This window comes from Hyperolius riggenbachi, chromosome 1 (genome assembly GCF_040937935.1).
Source record: "Hyperolius riggenbachi isolate aHypRig1 chromosome 1, aHypRig1.pri, whole genome shotgun sequence".
In the NCBI taxonomy this organism is placed as follows: domain Eukaryota; kingdom Metazoa; phylum Chordata; class Amphibia; order Anura; family Hyperoliidae; genus Hyperolius; species Hyperolius riggenbachi.
The window spans coordinates 275379651-275406691 of NC_090646.1; the positions used below are offsets into that span (position 1 = coordinate 275379651).

At 44.2% G+C, this 27041-nt stretch overlaps 1 protein-coding gene across 8 annotated transcripts in view; it reads right to left on the bottom strand.

The window, feature by feature from the left end:
- Positions 1 to 27041, bottom strand: part of EPHA5 (EPH receptor A5) — a 479253-nt gene that overhangs the window by 75094 nt on the left and 377118 nt on the right. For all 8 annotated transcript variants that reach the window (XM_068233605.1, XM_068233607.1, XM_068233606.1 and 5 more), the window contains 2 exons: positions 25653 to 25812; positions 13307 to 13412 (listed from right to left, as the gene is read on the bottom strand). In XM_068233605.1, the coding sequence (XP_068089706.1) occupies positions 13307 to 13412; positions 25653 to 25812 (266 nt within the window). The remainder of the gene's footprint in view (positions 1 to 13306; positions 13413 to 25652; positions 25813 to 27041) is intronic.

Consider the following 27041-nt stretch of genomic DNA (forward strand, 5'->3'; position numbering starts at 1 on the left):
AATTACTGGAGACTTTCTGGAAAGACAAATTAACCATTTACAGAGCCTTTTTTAGAGCCAGCTTGACCCTTGTTATGTCAATGCTAGCCAAGACTGGGTTAAAATATAATCCTATTAGTTGAGTGGAAAAACTAAGTGGCTGCAGTTTAATGAGAAATCCAAACTTATTATGAATTTGAAATAAACATACAAAAAAAGTAATATAGAGATTTGGATTTGCTCTGGCAGACAGTTTTCTGTTTAACTGATTATTCTGACGTGTGACAAATTATGTTTGTTTATAAATAGAACACAACAGAAAGTTAACCGTGTGGATATTAATGTAAAATCCCAAGTAAAGTTATACAAAAAGTTTTATAATCTCTATAAAATATGTTTTTTTAGAGGAACTCCAGTCATTTTATTTAGTTTTAAATACAGTAGCAAATCGTTAATACCTATGCCAGAATTTTAGCGCTGTTCATATAATTGTTGGGGGGATTACCCTTCACGATCTGTCCCAGTGACAAAGGAAATCCATCTTTGAGAAGAAGTTACAGGTCAGAATTGTTACTTTCATTCTTCAAAGAATGAACTGCGCATGTGCATAATGCTTATGGCGACGGACAAGCACGCAGAGGGGCGCACTGGCCCATGACTTTGCACTGGCACTGGCATGCGCACTGACCCACGACTTTGGCAGAAGTCACCGCTCTAATGGAGCCACTGGGGGCAGAATGGAGAGAGCACGGAGGACGCCGAAGGCACTTCATCAACTGCGAGGGGCTGGAGGAAGCCCCAAGTAACTTAATTTTCCTGTTTTAAAGAGAACCCGAGGTGGGTTTGAAGAATATTATCTGCATACAGAGGCTGGATCTGCCTATACAGCCCAGCCTCTGTTGCTATCCCAAACCCCCCTAAGGTCCCCCTGCACTCTGCAATCCCTCATAAATCACAGCCACGCTGCTGACAAACAGCTTGTCAGAGCTGGTTGTGTTTATCTCTATAGTGTCAGTCTGCTGCTCTCCCCGCCTCCTGCAGAACTCCAGTCCCCGCCTGCATCCCTTCCCTCCCTGCTGATTGGAGGGAAGGGATGGGGGCAGGGACCAGAGCTATGCAGGAGGCGGGGGAGCAGCTGAGACTGACACTACAGATGTAAACACAGCCTCACAACATGGCTGTGATTTATGAGGGATTGCAGAGTTCAGGGGGACCTTAGTGGGGTTTGGGATAGCAACAGAGGCTGGGCTGTATAGGCAGATCCAGCCTCTGCATGCAGATAATATTCTTTAAACACACCTCAGGTTCTCTTTAATGTACTGCTCAGTGTCCCCTAAAGACTATTCAATCCCCCTTGACCCGAGCAACTGCCTGGGTCTTTCCTACACCTCACACTCCTCTTCGCTGTTCCAATGTCCACCCTGTCACTGGTTCACATCTCCCTTCTACAGAGATGTACAAAATGGTGGAAGTCTGGTCACACAGACTGGTCACACAGCTGCTATAATGCTAATGAGTTTTGTAAACCTATTTTCACATCAACCAATGTCTCTCCACCACATCCCCCCCACTCATGGTCAAGCACCCAGATTATTATTATTATTGATTTATACAACACCAGCATCTTCCATGGATAAGAAATTGTACGGTGTAGTTTAGTAGCTGTAACAGTTGCTCACAATCCATTAGGTATCAGAGCTTGGCAGTCGCAGACGGCACATGCCCCATCCAACTAGAGACTGTGGGACACTGCAATGACTTAGTGGCTCGCCTTTGGAAAATGACATGTCGTCAGATGGAAGGCCCAGTGTAACTTTACCTCATTTTCAGAATATCTGGGAGTTTTAGGGGTGGGTGTGTGGTCATTTATAGCACTAGTCAGATAAACTTAAAGACTACCTGAGCCAATACACAATATCAGATACTTACCTAAAGAGAGGAAAGCCTCAGAATCCTTTTGAGGCTTTTCTCCTTGCTGTGTTGTCCCCTGTTGCTGAGCATGGCCCCCAGAAGATTAGCGACAATGCATTGTCGCTAATCCTTACGGGGCCTTGCAGCTCTTCTTCCTGATGCGGGGCCGCGCAATAGCCGACCCAGCACAGTAAGCCGGAGCTGCGGGCTCTGTGGTACTCATGTGCGGCTACTGCGCAGCCCCGCATCAGGAAGAAGAGCTGCACGGCCCCAACGTGGAGGGGAGCCGTGCTCAACAACCGGGGGTTTAGATCGACGAGGAAAGCCTCATTAGGAATCTGAGGCTTCCCTCTATTGAGGTATGTATTTAATTTTGATGCCGAGCTTCGGCTCGGGATCACTTAAAAAAGTTGATTTTGAGGGTTAGGTACAGGACAAGTGAATGTTTGGGTAACAGCAAACCCATACTTAGACATTATGGAAACTAACATTGCTGACCACATTTTTTAAAAAAATGCATGTTACTTGGCTGTCACTGTGAGTCCCTGCCTTAAAGTGGATCTTAACTTAGAACTTCCTTTTTGTCTGAAAAATTAGGCACAGCATAATAATCTTTAAGGAAAAAAAACATTTTTTCATTGCAATTTACAGAGTTACTATGAGTTACCAAACCAGAATGTTTATTCAGAGAAGGTGCTCTGACTACACTCCTTCTAAACGAGCTACATTCTTTTTGGTAAATATGTGAACTGGAAACAATAGGGCAGACAATAAGGATTTGTTTAAATTACTTGCCAAGATGATAGTGTTAATGGGAATCTAAAGTGAAAATAAAAATAAAAAAAAAACAGATACTCACCTAAAGAAGGGAAAGGCTCTGGGTCCAATGCGTGCGCAGTACAGAGCCGCTGGTCTTCCAGAGCCTGAGTGCTCCTGAAGACTTCCACATCCTCCTGCGGCGGGAGATTTGAACCGGGAATCCAGCGCTAGAACACGGGGATGGTAAGGAGAACAGGAAGGCTCTGTAGGATCCCTTAGGTGAGTATCTGTTTTTTTTATTTTCTACTACAGATTCTCTTTAACCAGATTTATGATGGAAGACTAATATCAGCACAGGCTGAATGCAGTACCGTCCTGTCTTTGTCCCTCTTGAGCTTTGCAAGAGAACAAGCTCTCTATATTTAATAACAATCTAAACATGCTTAACCAAATACGGTGTATTTGAATATAATGTTTACTGTATAACGCAATGTATACTGTACAGTACATACAGTATATAAATAAATATTTCATACTGTATATAAAGCTTAGCATGATATTACCGACAGGAATTTACACATTGGTACTTGTAAAGGATTTTAAATTTGTATTTATCTGTTGCCAGTTTAGCAGGACTGCACTCATTACCATCACATAGTAATTTTAGTAAATCAGGCAAACAATGCAGTATAATCTTTCTTGATGAGTTACTAAGATTAATCACATGTAGCCACATTGCTCAACAATTCCAGTAAAGGAATGAATAGTGCCTCAGCACATAACACATAATTTTACTTATTTCTTAGGTGTGACTTGAGATTCATTTTAACAAGCGTTTTTTGTATTACTGTGGTAAGTTTGATTGAAACACCTACTAAAAATTGATTTGTCTCCTGCTACTTTGCTGATATCAATATATGCCATATAAACCTGGATGCTATAGATACTCTGAAAATTATTTAATTTGTTGAGCTAAACATTTATACATTTGAAGCCTCTCCTGTCTTTTGGCCGTTCTGCTATAACAATACACCACAAATCATGGTTATGAATGCATTTCCCAGGACTTGTGGGAGATAAAGATGACTTAAAGAGAAACTCCAACCTAGAATTGAACTTTATCCCAATCAGTAGCTGATACCCCCTTTTACATGAGAAATATAATGCTTTTCACACACAGACCATCAGGGGGCGCTGTATGACTGATTTTGTGCTAAAACCCCTCCCACAAGAAGCTCTGAGTACCTCGGTACTCTGGGCAAACTGCTACAATGTAACAATGTTCACAGACAGGAATTAGCTGTTTACAGCTGTCTCTAACAGCCAAAACAGCTAGGAGCAGCTACATAACCTGCCCACAGTAAAAATGTCACCATGTAATAAATTTCAGAATGTAAATCGGGGAGAGGAAAGATTTTACAATGAGCAAACATTGACTAAATCATTTATACATAATTATGGTAAAAAATGAAGCACTTTTTTTACTACATTATTGTCACTGGAGTTCCTCTTTAAGCTTTATACACACGATAGAATTTCCTCAGCCAAAACGATCATTCCTGTTTCTCTCATCTGGAAAGCTAAAGTTTACACAGGTGTCCTGCAATGCCGCTGCCCCCCCCCCCCCCCCCCCGCAGCGGAACCCACACTCCCATTTCTCTTGCTCCCTGCAGGAACTTCAAACTTCAAAAGACATGTTGCTCTTTTGCCTTCCTCCTCTCTCCATAAGATGGTACATCAATGTTGTCTCCCCTCTTCATAAAGCACCAAGTCTGTATGGAGGTTATTCCTACACTGCCAAATCATAAATCTTGCCATGAGGCCCAAGATCAACTATAATTGTAGACAACATTAACCACTTGCCGACCGCGCACTCATAAGGCGCGTCGGCAAAGTGGTAGCTGCAGGACCAGCGACGCACATCTGCGTCGCCGGCTGCAGGCTAATTAATCAGGAAACAGCCGCTCGCGCGAGCGGCTGATTCCTGTCAATTCACGGCGGGTTGCTCCGTGAATAGCCTGCGGGCCGCCGATCGCGGCTCGCAGGCTAAATGTAAACACAAGCGGAAATAACCTGCTTTGTTTACATTTGTACAACGCTGCTAACAGTAGCAGCGTTGTACCAGATCAGCGATCCCCGGCCAATCAGCGGCTGGGGATCGCTGTCACATGACAGGCAGGAGCCTGTTAGAGGCTGCAAAGGACAGATCCATTCCTGTGCAGCCTCCGATCTCCGGGGCAGGGAGGGAGGAGAGGGAGAGGGGGAATCTTGCAGTGGAGGGGGCTTTGAGGTGCCCCCCCGCCAGCCACCCGCAGGCAGGAGCGATCAGACCCCCCAGCACATCATCCCCCTAGTGGGGAAAAAAGGGAGGTGATCTGGTCGCTCTGCCTAATGTTTGATTTGGTTAAAGTATCATTACTTGATTCTTTCTATGCCCGTTGCATTCCATAGGCTGGTGAATGAATCCATAGAAGTGAAAAAAATATATAGCAATGATGTGACGGAGGAGAAATTCAGTCATCTTTATATAGCAATGGCCTTATATCTATTGGTACAGCAGCTAACCATCAATTGGCCCTTGGACAATTAATCAACTCTGTTATTTATCACAGTGAAAAGATTTTTCGCCTTATCTCAAAAGCCTTTTAACCACTTGATGACCCAGCCTTTACCCCCCCTTAAGGACCAGCGCTGTTTTCGCTGATCTGTGCTGGGTGGGCTCTACAGCCCCGAGCACAGATCAAACACCAGGCAGAGCGACCAGATCGCCGCCTTTTTCCCCCACTATGGGGATGATGTGCTGGGGGGGTCTGATCGCTCCTGTGTGCGTGTGGCTGGTGGGGGGGGGGCACCTCAAGGCCCCCTCCACCGCAGGATTCCCCCTCTCCTCCCTCCCTTCCCCAGAGATCGGAGGCTGCACAGGAACGGATCTGTCCTGTGCAGCCTCTAACAGGCTCCTGCCTGTCATGTGACAGCGATCCCTGGCCGCTGATTGGCCGGGGTTCGCTGATCTAGTACAACGCTGCTACTGTTAGCAGCGTTGTACAAATGTAAACAAAGCGGATTATTTCCGCTTGTGTTTACATTTAGCCTGCGAGCCACGATCGGCGGCCCGCAGGCCATTCACGGAGCCCCCCACCGTGAATTGACAGAAAGCAGCCGCTCATGCGAGCGGCTGCTTCCTGATTAATTAGCCTGCAGCCGGCAACACAGATGTGCGTCGCTGGTCCTGCAGCTGCCACTTTGCCGACGCGCGTTGTGAGTGCGCGGTCGGCAAGTGGTTAAGCATTATAAAAAGTATTACAAATAAAACATGAGAAAAGTTTACCTGAAGTTAAGTTAACCAGAAACAACTTCATTTGAGTTTCATTTGAGTTTTTAACCTTTGGAAAGTGCTGAAAAGACACTTTATAACCAAAGTACAAAATGACTAAAGAGAAATGATTAATGATATAAGTTTTGTTAAACAATTCCAACTCTTCTCAAACCAGGCCACATCCGAAATGACTACCAACAGAGGTGTTGCCAGGCCACATCTGAAATGACTACCAACAGAGGTGTTGCCAGGCCACATCTGAAATGACTACCAACAGAGGTGTTGCCAGGCCACATCTGAAATGACTACCAACAGAGGTGTTGCCAGGCCACATCTGAAATGACTACCAACAGAGGTGCAGATCCCCCTAGAGGCAAATACACACCTTGTATTAAAAACAGATGCTAAACTATGCACTGGATCACTAAATTCAGAATATAAACAGAAGGAAAACATGAAATAGCAAATGGGGCAAGCTAGCCTTAAAGGACCTCTGTCGCGAAAATCTTACTTTTTTTTTTTAAATACATGTAAACACATACAAATAAGAAGTACATTTATTCCAGAGTAAAATGAGCCATACATTACTTTTCTCATATGATGCTGTCACTTACAGTAAGTAGTAGAAATCTGACATTACCGATTTTGAACTAGCCCATCTTCTCCGTCCAACTGCCAAAGAAGTTTATGGTGAGCAGGGAAGCTGGCCAGCATCTTTGTATAAATCTTTTTCAGGGAGTGTCTTTATTACAAATAAAGGCCATGCTGAGAATCATCTATGAAGAGATGGACTAGCCCAAAACCTGTCGGTAATGTCAGCTTTCTACTACCTACTGTAAGTAACTGCAGCATAGGAGAAAAGTAATTTTTGGCTCATTTTTTGGCTCATTTTACTCTGGAAGAAACATACTTCTTTTTTGTATGTGTTTTAAATGTTAAGATTTTCACGACAGTTCCTCTTTAAATTAAACTTACCTAAGAGGTTAGGTTCCTTACAGAGGAATTACCTAATCACAGTGTAATGGTCTAGTATGGGACACTCAGCATGCAAACTGTTTTTGCAAGCCAACATCCTCCATCAATGTTAATCTGGTGCATCTGTTTTGAATGCAAGTTGTGTACCCTTCCTATAATTAGGCTCTGCACACCTATGCTATTGGTCATTCAGATGAAGCTTTTTGTCCCTAGGCCTTCTCAAAGGACTAGAGGACATGATCTGCGCATGGAGGAAAAAACGTTTTAGCCATTTATTTAGGAAAGGGTTCTTTACAGTAAGAGTGATTAAGATGTGGAATGCATTGCCACAGGAAGTCGTTATGGCAAACTCTATACCTGCATTTAAAGGGGGCGTAGATGCTTTCCTTGCGTTGAAAGACATCCATGGCTACAATTACTAGGTAATGCCTAATGATGTTGATCCAGGGATTTTATCTGATTGTCATCTGGAGTTGGGAAGGAATTTTTCCCTTTTGGGGATAATTGGACCATGCCTTGTGGGGTTTTTTCTCCTTCCTCTGGATCAACAGGGATATGTGAGGGAGCAGGCTGGAGTTGTACTTTATACTGGTTGAACTCGATGGACGTATGTCTTTTTTCAACCAAAATAACTATGTAACTATGTAACTTTGTAGCCTTTCTTGGAAAGCGCTGCCACAGCTCCCTGCTGCAAAACCATTTATTAGATAACTTTAAATATAAAGTTAGCCAACATATCTTCCTAATTTAAAGCTTTGTGCCTTAGCTTATGGCCAACACAATACAGCACTCTAACACTTGTCAAATACTGTACCAGAATGTGTTAATGTTAGGGATGGGACGACGAATCTGGCGAATCCACAAATCCCTTGAATATTGGGAAATATTTGAGATTCGGCGGATTCGAATCCCGACGCCATTTTCCACTATACGAATCCGCCGAATCCCGACGCTGCATCGCCGCGCATCCGCCGTTCGCACTCGTCCTCCTCCGACCCCCCGCGCCTCCTCCGCCCGCCCGCATACTGTATCAACTCACCTATCCAGAGCGGAGCGCAGAGCGGCAGACCTCTCGCTGACTTCCTGGTTCCCTCTAGTGATGGCTTTTACAATGACGTCATCAGTAAAAGCCGGTCCGGCCACTAGAGGGAACAGGGAAGTAACGAAGAGGTGTGCCGCTCTGCGCTCCACGGGAAAGGTGAGTAGATACTTATGCAGGGGTGAGCGGAGGAGGCATGGGGGACGGAGGAGGCCGTGGGGGGTTGGGGGTCTTCCTACCTACCTACCTATCTATCGGACACTATACCTACCTACCTACAGGCCACTATACCTACCTACAGGCCACTATACCTACCTACCTACCGGCCACTATCCTTACCTACCTACCTACCTACAGGCCGCTATACCTACCTACCTACCTACAGGCCCCTATACCTACCTAAAGGCCCCCCTATACCTACCTACCTAAAGGCCCCTATACCTACCTAAAGGCCCCCTATACGTACCTACCTACCTACCTAAAGGCCCCTATACCTACCTACCTAAAGGCCCCTATACCTACCTACCTACCTACCTAAAGGCCCCTATACCTACCTACCTACCTACCTACAGGCCCCCTATACGTACCTACCTACCTAAAGGCAAATATACCTGCCTACCTACATGAAACTAAAAACAAATGGAGCGCGCCATAGTGCATTATTCAAAGGGACGCGCTGTAGCCAGCAGCGCGGGTCCCGATGGCGTAATGACGTCATCCGCATGTTGAGCATTGGCCACGCCCACCTCCCAGCGAGACGGAACCCAGGCCATTGGGACCCGCGCTGCTGGCCACAGCGCGTCATCCTCCACTGTTGAGGTTAAGCGGCTGGCTGCCCGCTGACATGCGAGTTTTACCTATACACTTGTGAGTATAACTTTGAACTTTTGAATAAATTATCCCTTTGAATAATGCACTATGGCGTGCTCCATTTGTTTTTAGTTTCTTGCCAAGCCACCCTATTACGGAGCGTCGCAGTGCATGAGTTTAAGGAGGAAACTTCTGTGGACGAGTACTAGTGACTAGGAGCGCAAGACACCTTTTGTTGCTGCCTACCTACATACCTACCTATACTTAAGGCCCTATACCCTGCTACCTATACTGAAGGTCCCTTTACCTACCTACCTACCTACCTACCTACCTAAAGGCCCCTATACCTACCTACCTACATACCTACCTTTACTTAAGGCCCTATACCCTGCTACCTATACTGAAGGTCCCTTTACCTACCTATCTACCTACCTACCTAAAGGCCCCTATACCTACCTACCTACATACCTACCTATACTTAAAGCCCTATAACCTGCTACCTATACTGAAGGTCCCTTTACCTACCTACCTACCTACCTACCTAAAGGCCCCTATACCTACCTTCCTACATACCTACCTATACTTAAGGCCCTATACCCTGCTACCTATACGGAAGGTCCCTTTACCTACCTACCTAAAGGCCCCTATATCTACCTACATACCTACCTATAATTAAGGCCCTATACCTTGCTACCTATACTGAAGGTCCCTTTACCTACCTACCTACCTAAAGGCCCCTATACCTACCTACCTATCACCTACCTATACTTAAGGCCCTATACCCTGCTACCTATACTGAAGGTCCCTTTACCTACCTACCTACCTATACTGAAGGCACATGTAACTTACTACCTATACTGAAGGCCCCTATACCTAGCTACCTACCTATACTGAAGGCACATATACCCTGCTACCTATACTGAAGGCCCCTATACCTAGTTACCTACCAATACTGAAAGCACATGTACTGTGCTACCTATACTGAAGGCCCCTATACCTTGCTACCGATACTGAAGGCACATGTACCTTGCTACTGATACTGAAGGCACATGTACCTTGCTACCGATACTGAAGGCCTCTATACCCTGCTACCTATACTGAAGGCCCATATACCCTGCTACCTATACTGAAGGCCCATATACCCTGCTACCTATACTGAAGGCCCATATACCCTGCTACCTATACTAAAGGCCCATATACCCTGCTACCTATACTGAAGGCCCATATACCTTGCTACCTATACTGAAGGCCCATATACCCTGCTACCTATACTGAAGGCCCATATACCTTGCTACCTATACTGCAGGCCCCTATACCTTGCTACCTATACTGAAAGCTACCAATTTTCAAGGCACCCATACCTAGCTAGCTATACTGAAGGCACCTTTACCTCGCTACCTATGCCTGGGTACCTATACTGCGGGCAACTATACCATGGATTGCAAAATTCTTATGTGCAGGATTCGTTAGATTCAGGATTCGAAAAGGTTTGAGATATTCGAGAACCTTTTTAGATTCTGATCCGGATTCGGATTCTAAGAAATTGTGGATTTGTCCCATCCCTAGTTAATGTTTCCTTTTGATGCATTTAAAGATGTCAAATTCTCCACCATCAACTTCTCCAAGCCATAGATTTGTATTCTTATTGTATAGCCTTGGATTGCTAGATTTGCTGCAGCATCAAAATTGGTGTTTTAGATGAAAAATTCTTGGAAAATCCATTTCATGGTATGATCTCTCATATTAGAAATTCTCTTTCTAATACATAATTAATTCCAGTCATTTATTCTCTGTGTGTTTATATGCCTGACCATAATATAGGAGCCTTACTTATATTTAATGAAATATCGTCAGACTATGGTGTTCCGCTATAGCTCCACTGACATTACAGCGGGCTGATAACCACTGTTAATAAAGCTTTGACTGTTCCATTACACTTTCTCAATTTCATTTTTGTAGAACTTACGACAGTTGGAGAGCATTCATGTTCTATGACTTGTGTATTGTATTATTTAAATAATTTATTGGATTATTATTTACCAACATTTGTTTGATTATTATAATAATTAGTTATTATAGTCTTCATTAGTCCTTGTTATGTATTCAAAAAGTTCCCAGCTGTTCCACTTCTATTTGGTCTTGTCTGTTTCTGGGATAAGTGATGGTGTGAGTGTTGTGAATTCCCAGATGATTATTAAACTATTGCTTTTCTTCACTGTAGATTACTATTTAACGCCAGGCTTACAAATATGTTTGCTGATACATTTAGGCTATATTCAGATGAATGGACATTTGTAAAGAAATATGAACATCATATGAACATCTGTGTTTTTTTCTCAGCAGTTGGCACAGCATTCATTTAACTTTTAACATTTTGTGGTTTTGGCAACATTTCACAAGTGCCCTCCAGCTGTGCTGTTTTCTCAACCACCGTATCCCCGGGAAATTTGTTTTTCTGTCCTCTGGAATACTTAAGAAAATGCTTTTCACATCCAGGTGAAATGAAAAGCTGATGCTTTTCAGGTGAATGTAGGGGCTTTCTATTCAGTTCAACTATGATGCCAGAGCACACAACTAGCGATGAACGCACAGATTTGGCAGAATTCTGACTTCTGCATTTTTGAGTTGAAAGTCCGGAATTCAATATTCACAGAATTTCAGTGCAAAAAGTTTGAAAGTTATGCAAAATTGTTTTTGCAAAATGTCCAATTTTCTTTTTGCATACATAACAAAAAATGTCTTCTAAACATGCTTAATGGAATTTAAAACAAAAATTCAAAGCAAAAAAGTGAAAATTGTAAGTGAAAAAGCAAAAATTTGAAATGAACTTGTAACCTATTTTGAACATATTTTCACAAAGTTAAACTAGGTACAATTTTGTGTGAAAAGATATTTTCAATACATTTTCATTTAATGATTTTGCAATGCAAACTCAGAATCTGCAAAATTCAGAATTTGCTCTGGATTTTGTGTTAAATTTATACATTTTGCACTTTATTATGTTTTTTAAATGTAAAATCTTTACAAAACAATGACCACACCTCTGACTTTGCCATTAGATCCATTGAAAAACAAACTGACCCAACTACTTGGACACCATTCCTTTGTCCATATGAACAGAACCGTATGGAGCCCAACTCTCTTAGACTTTACTGTACCTAACTTAATGAATAACATTTCTTATTTTTTAATATTCATGAATACATGATTTATCCACTGGTGGCCCATTGTAAAATTTTCCTTACCTAATTTACTTTCTTATACTGGTCAGATACACATCTTGTAGTATACAAAGAACTGGTTATTTACCTGTTTATTAATTTCCCAAATTGACATTGTCCAAGCCTATTAACCTTTCAGTAAGTCTGGGTGGTGACAGGAATTAGAGGAGATCCACATTAGCACAGGAGAGACACACAATTTCCTAATAAATAGTCTCCTAGTATAATTTGTATGAAAGACCCGAGGGCTGTGGCGTAGCAATAGGGGTTGCAGTGGTTGTGTCAGCACTGAGTCCCCTGGACCAGAGGGGCCCATTAGGGGCCCTCCTTCATCTATCTTATTAGCTGTTAATTGGTGCTATGCCGGCAATAAAAACCTCTGTATGTGTATTGCATAGAGTTAATCCTTAACTAAGTGTCCTAACTTTAATTACACCTCTCTGACACTAAAATTTTCTTTGGTAGATGTTGGGACTTCATATACTTAGGGCCCCATGTAGAACTCGCACTGGGGCCCCAAGCTCCTCAGCTATGCTACTGCCCAAGGACTGTGAGGTGAAAAAGCTGGCCAGCTAGCCACTCTGTTTCCCTGTACCCTAAACATAGTCATAAAGCAACTGGAAGACAAGGTCACTCTACATGTGAGAATCAATATAGAGACTTTCCTATTATGGAGTAAAACAAATGTGGATTATTATTATTTGCTTCAAGCTTCTAGTTTTGCAGTCATTAATGATTTGGTTTACCATGGATTTCCTCTGTGTGATTTGGATCCCCCCCCCCCCCCCCCAAAAAAAAAATGTGAGAGGAACATTTAATTGTCCCTGAGTGGGGTTCACAATGTGTGATGTGAGTTGGTGTGGAAAATGTGTCAATGCGATATAAATCTGACTGTGTGGACATAATAATAACTTATTTTATAGAAGGTGCATACACCTCAGAGCTAGACTGTTGCTCCGCTATGTCTGTATACCATGATAATGATAAGCAAATTGTATTACATTATGTATTTGTGCATGTATAGTCCATTATATCTTCTCTAACTAGAAGGATTAAGTTAATTAGCGTGTTCATAATTACAGCTTTGTATATGTCATACATGGATGCCTGCTCACTTGATGATGAAGGAGCTGATGATGTTTTTCCATAGACCATCATAGATAAGGGATGCATTTTTCTGTAGAAGTCTAGACACTCTAATATAATACAACTATACATCACCATGACTAAAAATAAACAGGCATACGTCCTATAGTTTCGTCTCAGTCCAGAAAATCACAATATATTTCCACCTACCTTCCGCTTAGAAGAAAACCGACAATTCCAGCCAGCAGAATAACCCCCACAGTGACCGATACAGCTATTAAAGGAATCTGGCTCTGATCACCGGTTGCAGCAAACGCTGGGTGGATAGACAGAAGATAGACATTACAGCTTTAATTACAACCACTACACAAGTTTAAGTTACTGCAACTTCTGCAAAATTGTTCAATTAAAAATTCAGTTATGGCAACATCCTTATTGTGTGACTGAATTTACATGATTAGAGCACAAACAGACTGTGAGAAGCATAGCAGTTGCTGGCACATAGCTGATCATGATTCAGGTGGGTGGAATTACACTATTTCCAAAGCAAAACAAAAAAATCAGTAACATTTAGGATTTCTTTTATTCAATCTATTGCTTCTGCTCCTTTTATCGCTCAAGAATGGCCAGCGAGCTTATTTGCTAGCATGGCAGATGTGCACATTTAACTATCTAGCAAGACTGTTATCTAAAAATAGAGTTTTCCTTTTTCATTACTAATTTCCCATTCATTTAAACAGGCAACGCTACTTATAAACGCTGTGCTGCTACATGTGTATGCATTGCCAATATGCAGTGGCTTGCAAAAGCATTTGGCCCCCTTGAAGTTTTCCACATTTTGTCACATTACTGCCACAAACATGAATCAATTTTATTGGAATTTCACGTGAAAGACCAATACAAAGTGGTGTACACGTGAGAAGTGGAACAAAAATCATTCATGATTCCAAAGATTTTTTACAAATCAATAACTGCAAAGTGGGGTGTGCATAATTTTTCAGCCCCCTTTGGTCTGAGTGCAGTCAGTTGCCCATAGACATTGCCTGATGAGTGCTAATGACTAAATAGAGTGCAACTGTGTGTAATCTAATGTCAGTACAAATACAGCTGCTCTGTGATGGCCTCAGAGGTTGTCTAAGAGAATCTTGGGAGCAACAACACCATGAAGTCCAAAGAACACACAAGACAGGTCAGGGATCAAGTTATTGAGAAATTTAACGCAGGCTTAAGGTGGCCACACACCATACACTTTTTTAAATATCTATTCAATTTAAGAATTGCAATCAATTTTTCTGACTGATTGTAACATTTCAAAAATATGACCAATGTACCACACACCTATGTTCAATTTTTCCCCCAATTATAATAAAAATGATTGGAAACTCTAACAAAATTGCTAGGGTGTGTATATTAATAAATTGACAATCCAACACACACCATACAATCTTTAGAAAGATTGAAGAAAAATATCTAGCAGTCCGGATCGATTAAAATCGAAGAAAACGGGAAATCCGATCGGATTTTTCAGTTGAATAAAAAAAAAAGCTTTCGATTTTTTCGTGAGATACGATCGTTTTTATCGAATTACTGTAAAATCGGATCATTTTATTGTATAGTGTGTGGCCACCTTTAGGCTACAAAAAGATTTCCAAAGCCTTGAACAGTCCACGGAACACTGTTCAAGCGATCATTCAGAAATGGAAGGAATATGGCACAACTGTAAACCTACCAAGACAAGGCCGTCCACCTAAACTCACAGGCCGAACAAGGAGAGCGTTAATCAGAAATGCAGTCAAGAGGCCCATGGTGACTCTGGACGAGCTGCAGAGATCTACAGCTCAGGTGGGGGAATCTGTCCATAGGACAACTATTAGTCGTGCACTGCACAAAGTTGGCTCTTATGGAAGAGTGACAAGAAGAAAGCCATTGGTAACAGAAAAGCATAAGAAGTCCCGTTTGCAGTTTGCCACAAACCATGTGGGGGACACAGCAAACATGTGGAAGAAGGTGCTCTGGTCGGATGAGACCAAAATGGAACTTTTTGGCCAAAATGCAAAATGCTATGTGTGGCAGAAAACTAACACTGCACATCACTCAGAACACACCATCCCGACTGTCAGATATGGTGGTGACAGCATCATGCTCTGGGGTTGCTTCTTTTCAGCAGGGACAGGGAAGCTGGTCAAAGTTGATAGGAAGATGGATGGAGCCAAATACAGGGCAATCTTGGAAGAAAACTTCTTCTGCAAAAGACTTGAGACTGGGGTGGAGGTTCACCTTCCAGCAGGACAACAACCCTAAACATAAAGCCAGGGCAACAATGGAATGGTTTAAAACAAAGCATATCCATGTGTTAGAATGGCTCAGTCAAAGTCCAGATCTAAATCCAATCAAGAATCTGTGGCAAGATCTGAAAACTGCTGTTCACAAACGCTGTCCATCTAATCTGACTGAGCTGGAGCTGTTTTGCAAAGAAGAATGGGCAAGGATTTCAGTCTCTAAATGTGCAAAGCTGGTAGATACATTCCCTAAAAGACTGGCAGCTGTAAATGCAGCAAAAGGTGGTTCTACAAAGTATTGACTCAGGGGGCTGAATAATTATGCACACCCCACTTTGCAGTTATTGATTTGTAAAAAATGTTTGGAATCATGTATGATTTTCGTTCCACTTCTCACGTGTACATCACTTTCTATTGGTCTTTCACATGGAATTCCAATAAAATTGATTCATGTTTGTGGCAGTAATGTGACAAAATGTGGAAAACTTCAAGGGGGCCGAATACTTTTGCAAGCCACTGTAATTGTATGGGCATGGCAACATCTCTGTTTTTGTAATAGATATAGTTATTCTAATGTTCTTTCAACTTTTCATGACTTCTGGTGAACAAAAAAGTGAAACAACTCCATGGTTTCTGCACATGATGGCCATGTCACTAGGGATGAGTAGAAATTACGCCTATGTGTAATTACGCATCGTAATTTGCATTTATGCATTGTAATGGTAAAGTGAAATTTCAGGGAAAAGCGTAATTAATTTTGTATGTAATTGTAAGCATTCATAATTACGCATGAATTTACACATAATTTACACGTAATTCCGTGCCGACTTTGGTGGGGAATAGAAAAGCTATTGCGACCAAAATTGGTACATATGTTAAGGAAAAACATATTTATTCTAATTGGTCACATGTAAAAGTTTTATGGTGTTATATACATTATTCTAAATATGTGAAATATAGATTTAACCACTTTACCCCCGCCCGTACGAATTTCTCCGTCCCTTTTTCCATCCTTTAACCCCCAGGGACGGAGAAATCCGTACTTTCCGCGTTCCCGACGCTGTCCGCGCTCCCGCTCGTAAACACGCCGCCCGCCGCTAGTAAACACGCCGCCGCCCGCTCGCCCGGAGATCAATGAACGGGAAAATCCATTCCCGTTCGTTGATCTAAGCCCCACAATGATCCGCTGCTCTCCTATGGGCAGCGCGATCATTGTGAGAAAAAACTCACGTGTCCAGCCTACTTCCTCCAAGCTTCCGGAAGGAAGCTTGGAGGTCGCATTAAAACAAAAAGTTACTGTGGCCATCTTATGGCCAAATAGTAAACTACACCCTACACAATTTTTCACATACAAATAAATGATTTTTACACAAAAAATTAACTCATTACCTCCCACACTCCCCATTTTTTTTTTTTGTAATTAAAAAAAAATTCAAAACTTTACAATTAAAAAAAATACATAAATAGTTACCTTAGGGACTGAACTTTTTAAATATTTATGTCAAGAGGGTATAACACTGTTACTTTATAAACTATGGGCTTGTAATTAGGGATGGACGCAAAACTGAAAAAAATGCACCTTTATTTCCAAATAAAATATTGGTGCCAAACATTGTGATAGGGACATAATTTAAATGGTTTTATAACCGGGACAAAAGGGCAAATAAATTTCATGGGTTTTAATTACAGTAGCATGCATTATTTAAAAACTATAATGGCCGAAAACTGAAAAATAATTATTTTTTTCCCCACATTTTTCCTATTTTCCCATTAAAACACATTTAGAAAAAAATAATTCTTGACATAATGTCCCACCTAAAGAAAGCCTAATTGGTGGCGGAAAAAACAAGATATAGTGCATTTCATTGCGATAAGTAATGATAAAGTTATAGACGAATGAATGGAAGGAGCGCTGAAAGGTGAAAATTGCTCTAGTGTTTAGGGGGTAAAACCCCTCAGTGGTGAAGGGGTTAAAGTGGATCCGAGATGAAAAACGAACTATAACAAGTAACTTGTCTACATATCTTATCTAAAGTTTAGATAGTTTACACAGCAAATCTGCATCTCCAGCCCTCAGCTCACTCCCTTCTCCTCCTCCCCTCTGCCTCTAAAATCACTGGCTAGTAGCCTCCTCCTCCTCCTTCCCAGACCGAGCTCCCATAAGCCCTTGCTACATGGGACTGAGTGCCTTGGCGTTTTGGAGAAGCTGTGGGTGAGGCTTGTTTAGTTTATAGGGAATTAGAGTATTAAAACAAAAAGAAAAAAGTATTTGGCTTGAGGAATGCCCTATAATCTATATGTAAGGAACACAATTATGCAATGAGTAAAAGTTAATCTCGGATCCACTTTAATGTAATCGGTTTAACTTACTAATCAAGTACACCTTAACTGGATTTTCTTTTTTTAATTTTATGCTGGCACATCAGGTGGCAAAATTGGCAAAATTGCAGTCAAACCTTTTGTACAGGGTGAGTTGAATGATGGCGGCGTTAATTACTATTTTCCATCCGAGTCATAGCAACTCAGAGGGAGAAGTAATTTGGGGTCCGGAGATTGACGACGGCACCCAAATTACACTGCTGTGTGGCCATAGACATAACATTATGCCTATGGTGGCGCCCCAGGAGCAGCGCGGGTTAGAGCATGCACCAAAATGACCTGCTTCCCTCCCCCCCATCCAACTATTTTCCTTAATATACCTAGCACATTTGGTGATTATAGCATGTATGGGGGGTTTTCTATTAGCCGATAAAGTTGGCGTCTTTGACTTCAATGCAATTTTACCCTGAAATCTGCCAGCAAAATCTCAAAAATGTGGAAAGTGAAATTTAAAGCACAATATGTGGCAATTTGCCAGCTCATCCCTATTAGTGAATCAAAGTTTATGCTACTGCAGTCACACAGAACAAGAACTTAATTTTATTATTTTTAATATATTCAGGACAGCCTAGATTTATTATACAAGAGAAAAAAAAAGTCTCTGTGTGGGTATATACTCAACTCCCAATCTGTAATAGTTATTGTGGCAGGACCTCCCCTGTCCATACCATTACTATTTACATCATTCTATCCTATCAATGGGCATTGATTATTTATGTATGGGTATATTTGGACCACATATATGTTCTTGCTACAAACTCATGTTCCAATTTCAGTTCCTGGAGTACCATGGAGTGAGATGGAGGTAAATAATAAGAATAATAAAAATAAAAAAATAAATGCTCATTGTCATTATTTTAAAATGTAAGGCCGTTTGTAAATCAGTTACAGATACAATGGTGCTGTCCATTAGTGTCGATTAGTGTTGGGCGAACAGTGTTCGCCACTGTTCGGGTTCTGCAGAACATCACCCTGTTCGGGTGATGTTCGAGTTCGGCCGAACACCTGACGGTGCTCGGCCAAACCGTTCGGCCATATGGCCGAACTAAGAGCGCATGGCCGAACGTTCCCCGAACGTTCGGCTAGCGCTGTGATTGGCCGAACGGGTCACGTGGTTCGGACCCGAACGCGCTCTGATTGGCCGAACTGTCACGTGGTTCGGGTAAATAAATACCCGAACCACGTCATATCTCCGCCATTTGTCTGTGGGTTTAGCTTTGGGTAGGCAGGCAGGGTAGTTCGCGCTCCAGCCACGCTAGCCAGGGTCCCCCCCAGTCATTGTGTGTCACTGCTGGGAACAGTAATACACCGCTCGTTCAGCCACACTATATAGCATTCTGTGTACTGTTCTGTGTCTGCTGGGAACAGTGGTACACCGCTCGTTCAGCCACACTATATAGCATTCTGTGTACTGTTCTGTGTCTGCTGGGAACAGTAGTACACCGCTCGTTCAGCCACACTATATAGCATTCTGTGTACTGTTCTGTGTCTGCTGGGAACAGTAGTACACCGCTCGTTCAGCCACACTATATAGCATTCTGTGTACTGTTCTGTGTCTGCTGGGAACAGTAGTACACCGCTCGTTCAGCCACACTATATAGCATTCTGTGTACTGTTCTGTGTCTGCTGGGAACAGTGGTACACCGCTCGTTCAGCCACACTATATAGCATTCTGTGTACTGTTCTGTGTCTGCTGGGAACAGTAGTACACCGCTCGTTCAGCCACACTATATAGCATTCTGTGTACTGTTCTGTGTCTGCTGGGAACAGTAGTACACCGCTCGTTCAGCCACACTATATAGCATTCTGTGTACTGTTCTGTGTCTGCTGGGAACAGTAGTACACCGCTCGTTCAGCCACACTATATAGCATTCTGTGTACTGTTCTGTGTCTGCTGGGAACAGTGGTACACCGCTCGTTCAGCCACACTATATAGCATTCTGTGTACTGTTCTGTGTCTGCTGGGAACAGTAGTACACCGCTCGTTCAGCCACACTATATAGCATTCTGTGTACTGTTCTGTGTCTGCTGGGAACAGTAGTACACCGCTCGTTCAGCCACACTATATAGCATTCTGTGTACTGTTCTGTGTCTGCTGGGAACAGTAGTACACCGCTCGTTCAGCCACACTATATAGCATTCTGTGTACTGTTCTGTGTCTGCTGGGAACAGTAGTACACCGCTCGTTCAGCCACACTATATAGCATTCTGTGTACTGTTCTGTGTCTGCTGGGAACAGTAGTACACCGCTCGTTCAGCCACACTATATAGCATTCTGTGTACTGTTCTGTGTCTGCTGGGAACAGTAGTACACCGCTCGTTCAGCCACACTATATAGCATTCTGTGTACTGTTCTGTGTCTGCTGGGAATAGTGGTACACCGCTCGTTCAGCCACACTATATAGCATTCTGTGTACTGTTCTGTGTCTGCTGGGAATAGTGGTACACCGCTCGTTCAGCCACACTATATAGCATTCTGTGTACTGTTCTGTGTCTGCTGGGAACAGTGGTACACCGCTCGTTCAGCCACACTATATAGCATTCTGTGTACTGTTCTGTGTCTGCTGGGAACAGTAGTACACCGCTCGTTCAGCCACACTATATAGCATTCTGTGTACTGTTCTGTGTCTGCTGGGAACAGTAGTACACCGCTCGTTCAGCCACACTATATAGCATTCTGTGTACTGTTCTGTGTCTGCTGGGAATAGTGGTACACCGCTCGTTCAGCCACACTATATAGCATTCTGTGTACTGTTCTGTGTCTGCTGGGAATAGTGGTACACCGCTCGTTCGCCACTGTATAGCATTGTGCTCTGTGTCGCTGCTGGGAATAGTGGTACACCGCTCACCCGTCACTGTATAGCATTGTGCTCTGTGTCGCTGCTGGGAATAGTGGTACACCGCTCACCCGTCACTGTATAGCATTGTGCTCTGTGTCGCTGCTGGGAATAGTGGTACACCGCTCACCCGTCACTGTATAGCATTGTGCTCTGTGTCGCTGCTGGGAATAGTGGTACTGTATAGCATTTCTGTACTGCCACTGTACTGCTGCCAGTCAGCGTGTACTGTAAGGATAAGTGAAATGAGGAAGAAATCCGGTGAAAGAGGGAGGGGCAAGGGAAGAGGTGTTTCCCCTGACGGTTCACGTACAGGCCACAGGGGAGCACCCAAGAAAACCCACTCAATACCGCCCATGTTGTCCAGGACAACAACCCTCACAAATCCAAAAGAACAGGACCAGATAATTACTTGGATGACCTCTCAAGCGTCCAGCAGTGGGTTAAGCAGCACCAGCACATCACGCACGAGGTCCGAGTCCTCAGCCAGTTACAAGGAGCCAGTGGGCACAAAGCTGACACAACCGGCAGCGACACCACGCACACAACTGCCAGATAACCAGTCCGATGAATTACCTCAGGACACAATGGGGTATTCGCAGGAGCTATTCCCAGCCCAACAAACTTCCACCTTTCAAAGGTCAATGGAGGAACAGCCAGAAATGTTGTGCCTGGATTCACAACCGTTAACTGTGGGAAATGCACCGCGCACTGAAATACAAGGCGAGTCCGAAGAGGACTCGGAAACCCAAATCCCAGAGCAATTTGGGCAGGAGGGGTTGCAATTGCAGGAGGTCGGCCGACAAGATCTGGAAGACGACGTTGGAGTGTGCTGCGCAGAGGTTGTTGTGGGGAGCTCTACTCCACGGCGGTGGCCCACAATGACATATGACGAGTTTGAGGAGATGGAAGAGGAGGGTATGGACAATGTGGACAGAGACCCAGATTTTGTTTGTGAACGAGAACATCGCCGTCGTAGCAGCAGCACAGATGAGTCTGTTGAAGAACACACTGCTGCACGAGTTCGCCTTGTGCCACAAGGTAGGCGGCGCGCAATTTCAGGCACCACAAGCGTGGAAGTGCAAGTGAGAGGCAAAAGAGGAGCAAACAGAAATCGCCAGCAAGGAGGCAGGTGCTCCAAAGTCTGGGCTTTCTTTGAAGACTGCACTGAGGATGTTACCATGGCGATTTGCAAGGTGTGCAAGACCCGCCTGAGCAGGGGGAAAAATATTAACAACCTCTCCACCACCAGCATGAGCCGTCACATGCTATCCAAACATCCCACTCTTTGGGCAAACGCGTCAGGACAGGGTACCAGAAACAACACTGCCTCCCTTGGGTTCACCAGACCCGCCTCAGCAGCAGCAGTAGCCCAGCCATTGCGTGGTTCACAACATTCACAAACATCAGACGACGCTGACACTGTCACTTTCCGGAGTAGTGCTCTTGAGGTCTCCCAGTGTTCATCAAACACAACAACCAACAGCCCTTCCGTGTGCAGCGCTACGGTTCAGTTGTCTGTGTCGGAGATGTTTGAGCGCAAGAGGAAATTGCCAGCAAATGACCCCCGGGCCGTGGCAGTAACAGCCAGCATAGCCAAGCTTCTGGCCTGCGAAATGCTGCCATATCGATTGGTGGAGACAAACAGCTTCAAGGGCATGATGTCAGTGGCCATCCCACGTTACGTGGTTCCCAGCCGCTACCACTTTGCACGCTCTGCAGTGCCTGAGTTGCATGAGCACGTGGTCAGCAAAATAACCCGAAGCTTGAAGAATGCCGTTGCCTGCAAGGTTCACCTCACCACTGACACCTGGACGAGTGCGTTCGGCCAGGGTCGATACATCTCCCTTACCGCGCACTGGGTGAACCTTGTGGAGCCTGGCAGCGATTCCTCACCTGCTACGGCACGGGTGTTGCCCACGCCACAAACAGCTGCACCGCCGTCCCTCCAAAGGGATAACAGCAGCACCTACCTCTCTGACTCCTTCTCCTCCAACGCATCTCAAAGCTGTACCTCATCCGGAAACGCTAACCCAGCAGCAGTAGGATCGTGGAAGCAGTGCAGCACAGCTGTTGGCATGCGTCAGCAAGCGTTGCTGAAGCTAATCTGCCTTGGGGATAAGCAGCACACAGGGGAGGAAATTTGGAGGGGAATAAAGGAACAGACGGATTTGTGGCTGGCACCGCTGGACCTGAAACCGGGCATGGTTGTGTGTGATAATGGGAGTAATCTCATTCGCGCTTTAAGGTTGGCTAAGCTGACACACATCCCTTGCCTGGCGCACGTGATGAACCTAGTAGTTCAGCGGTTCCTGAGGACATACCCAGGCGTGCCCGATCTGCTGTTGAAGGTGCGTCGAGTGTCCAAACATTGTAGAAATTCCAGTACTGCTTCGGGGGCACTCGCCAAGATGCAGGAGCGCTTCAATCTCCCCCACCATCGCTTGCTGTGTGATGTCCCTACGCGCTGGAATTCTACGCTGCACATGCTAGCCCGCTTTTGCGAGCAGAAGAGTGCAGTGGTCCAGTACATGACGGCGCAGTACCGAGGCGCATCCGGCCAGCTGCCAAGCTTCTGTGGATCCGATTGGGCCAACATGTTGGACCTCTGCCAAGTCCTCCAAAATTTTTAGCAATCCACGTTGCTTGTGAGCAGTGACAACTCTTCAGTCAGCATTACCATACCACTGCTGTGTTTACTGAAGAGGTCGATGTTAAAAATCAAGGAAACAGCTGTCATGATGCAACTGGGGGAATCTGAAGGAGAAAACGATCAGCGTGATGGTACCAACATCAGGCCATCCGCCTCAGGGAACGCTGGCCCCAGCAGCTATGACGAAGAAGAGGAGGAGGAACAGCTGGAGTTGGAGCAGGAATTTCATGCCACCACTGACGAGGGCCAGAGCGGTGCACGTTGGACTTCCACAATTCAACGCGAATGGTCAGCAGAAGCAGACCAGGAGGAAGGTGACGACTATGATGCATCACAACAACTATCACAACGCTCACAAGAGGATGATGAGGATTCTGGTAGGACTCTGGCACACATGGCTCAATTCATGCTAGACTGCATTGAACGTGACCCACGCATTGTGCGCATTCTGGACAACACCAATTACTGGGTTTATACCCTTCTGGATCCACGGTACAAACACAATGTTCCAAAACTGCTTGAAGAAAGAGTCAGACAGGTCAAAATGGAAGAATACCAGCAGGCCCTTGTGGAGACTTTAGAGAGGAGATTGACATCCTCCCCCTCCTCTAGCCAGTTGTACGCAGACAGACTGACTTCCGCAAACCCAGGACGACCAGGAGGGCAGCAAACAACGCAAGCCGCAGCTAGTACCCAAAAGGGAATGGTATCGGCAGTGTCCTTGGAGTGGGAAAATTTTCTGACACCCATGCAGCCGCAGCCCACTGAACAGCAAGCGTGCAGATCCACCTCCAACACCGATCGCCTGGAGAAGATGGTCAAGGACTACATGTCAGATGGCGTAGCTGTGTCGAACCATCCATCTGCACCCTTCAACTATTGGGTATCGAAGCTAGACACCTGGCACGAACTGGCAATGTACGCAATAGAGGTGCTGGCTTGCCCGGCAGCCAGCGTTATGTCGGAACGCTGTTTCAGTGCTGCCGGAGGCATCGTCACAGATCGGCGTATCCGCCTCTCTACAGAAAATGCAGACCGTCTGACTCAAATTAAAATGAATCAATCCTGGATTGGAAATGACTACGCAACACTCCAGGACCCCAACCAAGTAACATGACCAATGAACATCTGGGATGGTGTTGCGTTTCCGGGCCCTGTTTATTGAACCTCTCATCTGTATTACATTTATGACTGCATGGCGGCAAAAAGCATTGCTGCTATATCCGCACGCTTTTTGTCCACATGCAAGGCCTGGGTTGTTGTGTCTCACAAAGCGTGGCCTTCTCCTCCTGCGCCTGCTCCTGTTCCATCACGTCTGCTGCTGCTGGGTTAGCGTTGCCGCGTGGTCCCTGTTTATTGAACCACTTATCTTTATTACATTTATGACTGCATGGCGGTACAAAGCATGCTATCCGCACGCTTCTTGCCCTCATGCAAGGCCTGGGTTGTTGTGTCTCACAAAGCGTGGCCTTCTCCTCCTGCGCCTGCTCCTGTTCCATCACGTCTGCTGCTGCTGGGTTAGCGTTGCCGCGTGGTCCCTGTTTATTGAACCACTTATCTTTATTACATTTATGACTGCATGGCGGTACAAAGCATGCTATCCGCACGCTTCTTGCCCTCATGCAAGGCCGGGGTTGTTGTGTCTCACAAAGCGTGGCCTTCTTCTCCTCCTGCGCCACCCTCCTCCTGTTCCATCACGTGTGCTGCTGCTGGGTTAGCGTTACCGGTCCCTTTTCCTGGAACCTCTTATATGTATTACATTTATGACTGCATGCCGACAAAAAACATGTTACCTGTGCAAAGAAAACAGACATTTCCCGCATTTAAAAGACAGTTTTCCCTTTGAAACTTTAAAATCGATTTTCTCAAAAACTATAAGCTCTTTTTGCTAATTTTTTTTTCCTCTTGTACCCACTCCCAAGGTGCACATACCCTGTAAATTTGGGGTATGTAGCATGTAAGGAGGCTTTACAAACCACAAAAGTTCGGGTCCCCATTGACTTCCATTATGTTCGGAGTTCGGGTCGAACACCCGAACATCGCGGCCATGTTCGGCCTGTTCGGTCCGAACCCGAACATCTAGATGTTCGCCCAACACTAGTGTCGATTAGAAGAAAAAAGAAAAAAAATCAAGGTGATAAATAAGCTCTGCTTTTCTAATCTCTTAGCTTTCAGCGTGGTTTGAAATTGACCCACTGTTTGGGCTAAATCAGATGAGAATGCTAGTACCAATGTGTTAACTTATCCAGCTGAGTGACATGAATAAGGCCTCTTCACTTAATGCATCAGGCAGGAGAGGAAATCTACAGCCATGTAAGAATGACAGTTCCCTGTTATGGTATTGATCTGCTGACTCTCTTTGCTAACTATTACATGGACAAGAGCTGACAGTAATTAAAATGACTTACACACTGGGCTGGTTTCAAACTCAAATCTGCGACTGTAGGCACCGTACCCTGCGGCTGTGCGTGCTCGGATCTGGAATATGTAGGACGACGCTGGCTTCAGCCCCTCCGCCGTGATTTCCGTTTCTTTAGATTTGATAATGGTGTAGCTAGTTTCTTGGTCCTTCATTTGTGCAGAAAGATCAAACAAAGATTAAGAAGCTGTGAATATATTGAAATATATTTATTGCAGTTGTAGTTTCTATTATTCAATGGTAGTTTTTGTTCCAATTATTCAGTTGTAAAGTTTAATTAAAATGCATGCTTTAGTTTTAAAAGGATCTCCTTGTCTTACATCTCTTACTTAAAGAAAACTGTAGTGGAATCAGGTTTTCTCTGATACCTAACTGCATGCCAATGAAATTAGCAGCTGAAAAAGCTCTGTGTGGGGGAAAGAAGTGCAATACTACAGTTGCAGTCAGTAAAGAGGTCTCTGGAATTTTTTTTACAGTAACCCATAGCACATCCTTTGCAGTGACTATCCCATTGGATGAGAGCAGGATCATCCACAAGGCAACCTAGACAGGTGCCTAGGGCCTAGTGGGTGTCAAACGGCCCAACTACCACTTTCTCTGAACCCTTCCACACCTCAGAAAAGACTTGATGACTGTGCAAAGGACAGTGCAGCATTGTGGTATAAAATGCATGCAGCAGTGTAGTTTGATGCCTCATTCATAGTGTGAAGTTGCGTTGTAATGCAGTGTTAATGTCACAAAGCAGCATTAACAATGCAACACAAAAGGTGGAAACGCGCATTAACGCTGCATTATTGTTGCAGTAACGCACTGCGAGCAGTTCTTTACCACAATGCTACACATTACAATGCGCCGCTAACGTCACACTGTGAACGTCAGATAGGTTTAGTATTACAGTGCGGTAAGCTGCGTTATAAGAGTTTATAACGCAGCTCCGCACCGTCCCACTGTGAATGAGGTCTCAGGGATAAGTAAGAGAATCTTAAAACTTTCAAGTTTGCTGTTAAAAACACACGTATTCAAACAAGCAGGTAATCTGTCATAATCCCTTTCCAGAAACAAATGCATGTCTGCTCCAGCTGTTAGAGCTGGTTCACACTGGGGCACTTCTGGGGAGATTTTCAGTGCTTTGCTAATTACCAGTGATAAGCAAAATGCTGTGACTAATGTATCCCTAAGGGATCATTCTCACTGCAGCGTTTGCATAAATTGCAAATATGCTGCATGCAGCATTTTGGCGGTGATCTCAATGAGATTCTCATTCTCTTGAATGGGAATTGCAAGTCGTGGCAAAATCACAAAATTTATTGCTGAGCGATTGCAATTTGTGAACCAGCCCTTCAAGAACCTTCTGCTCACCCTGCTCCAATTTTGTCAC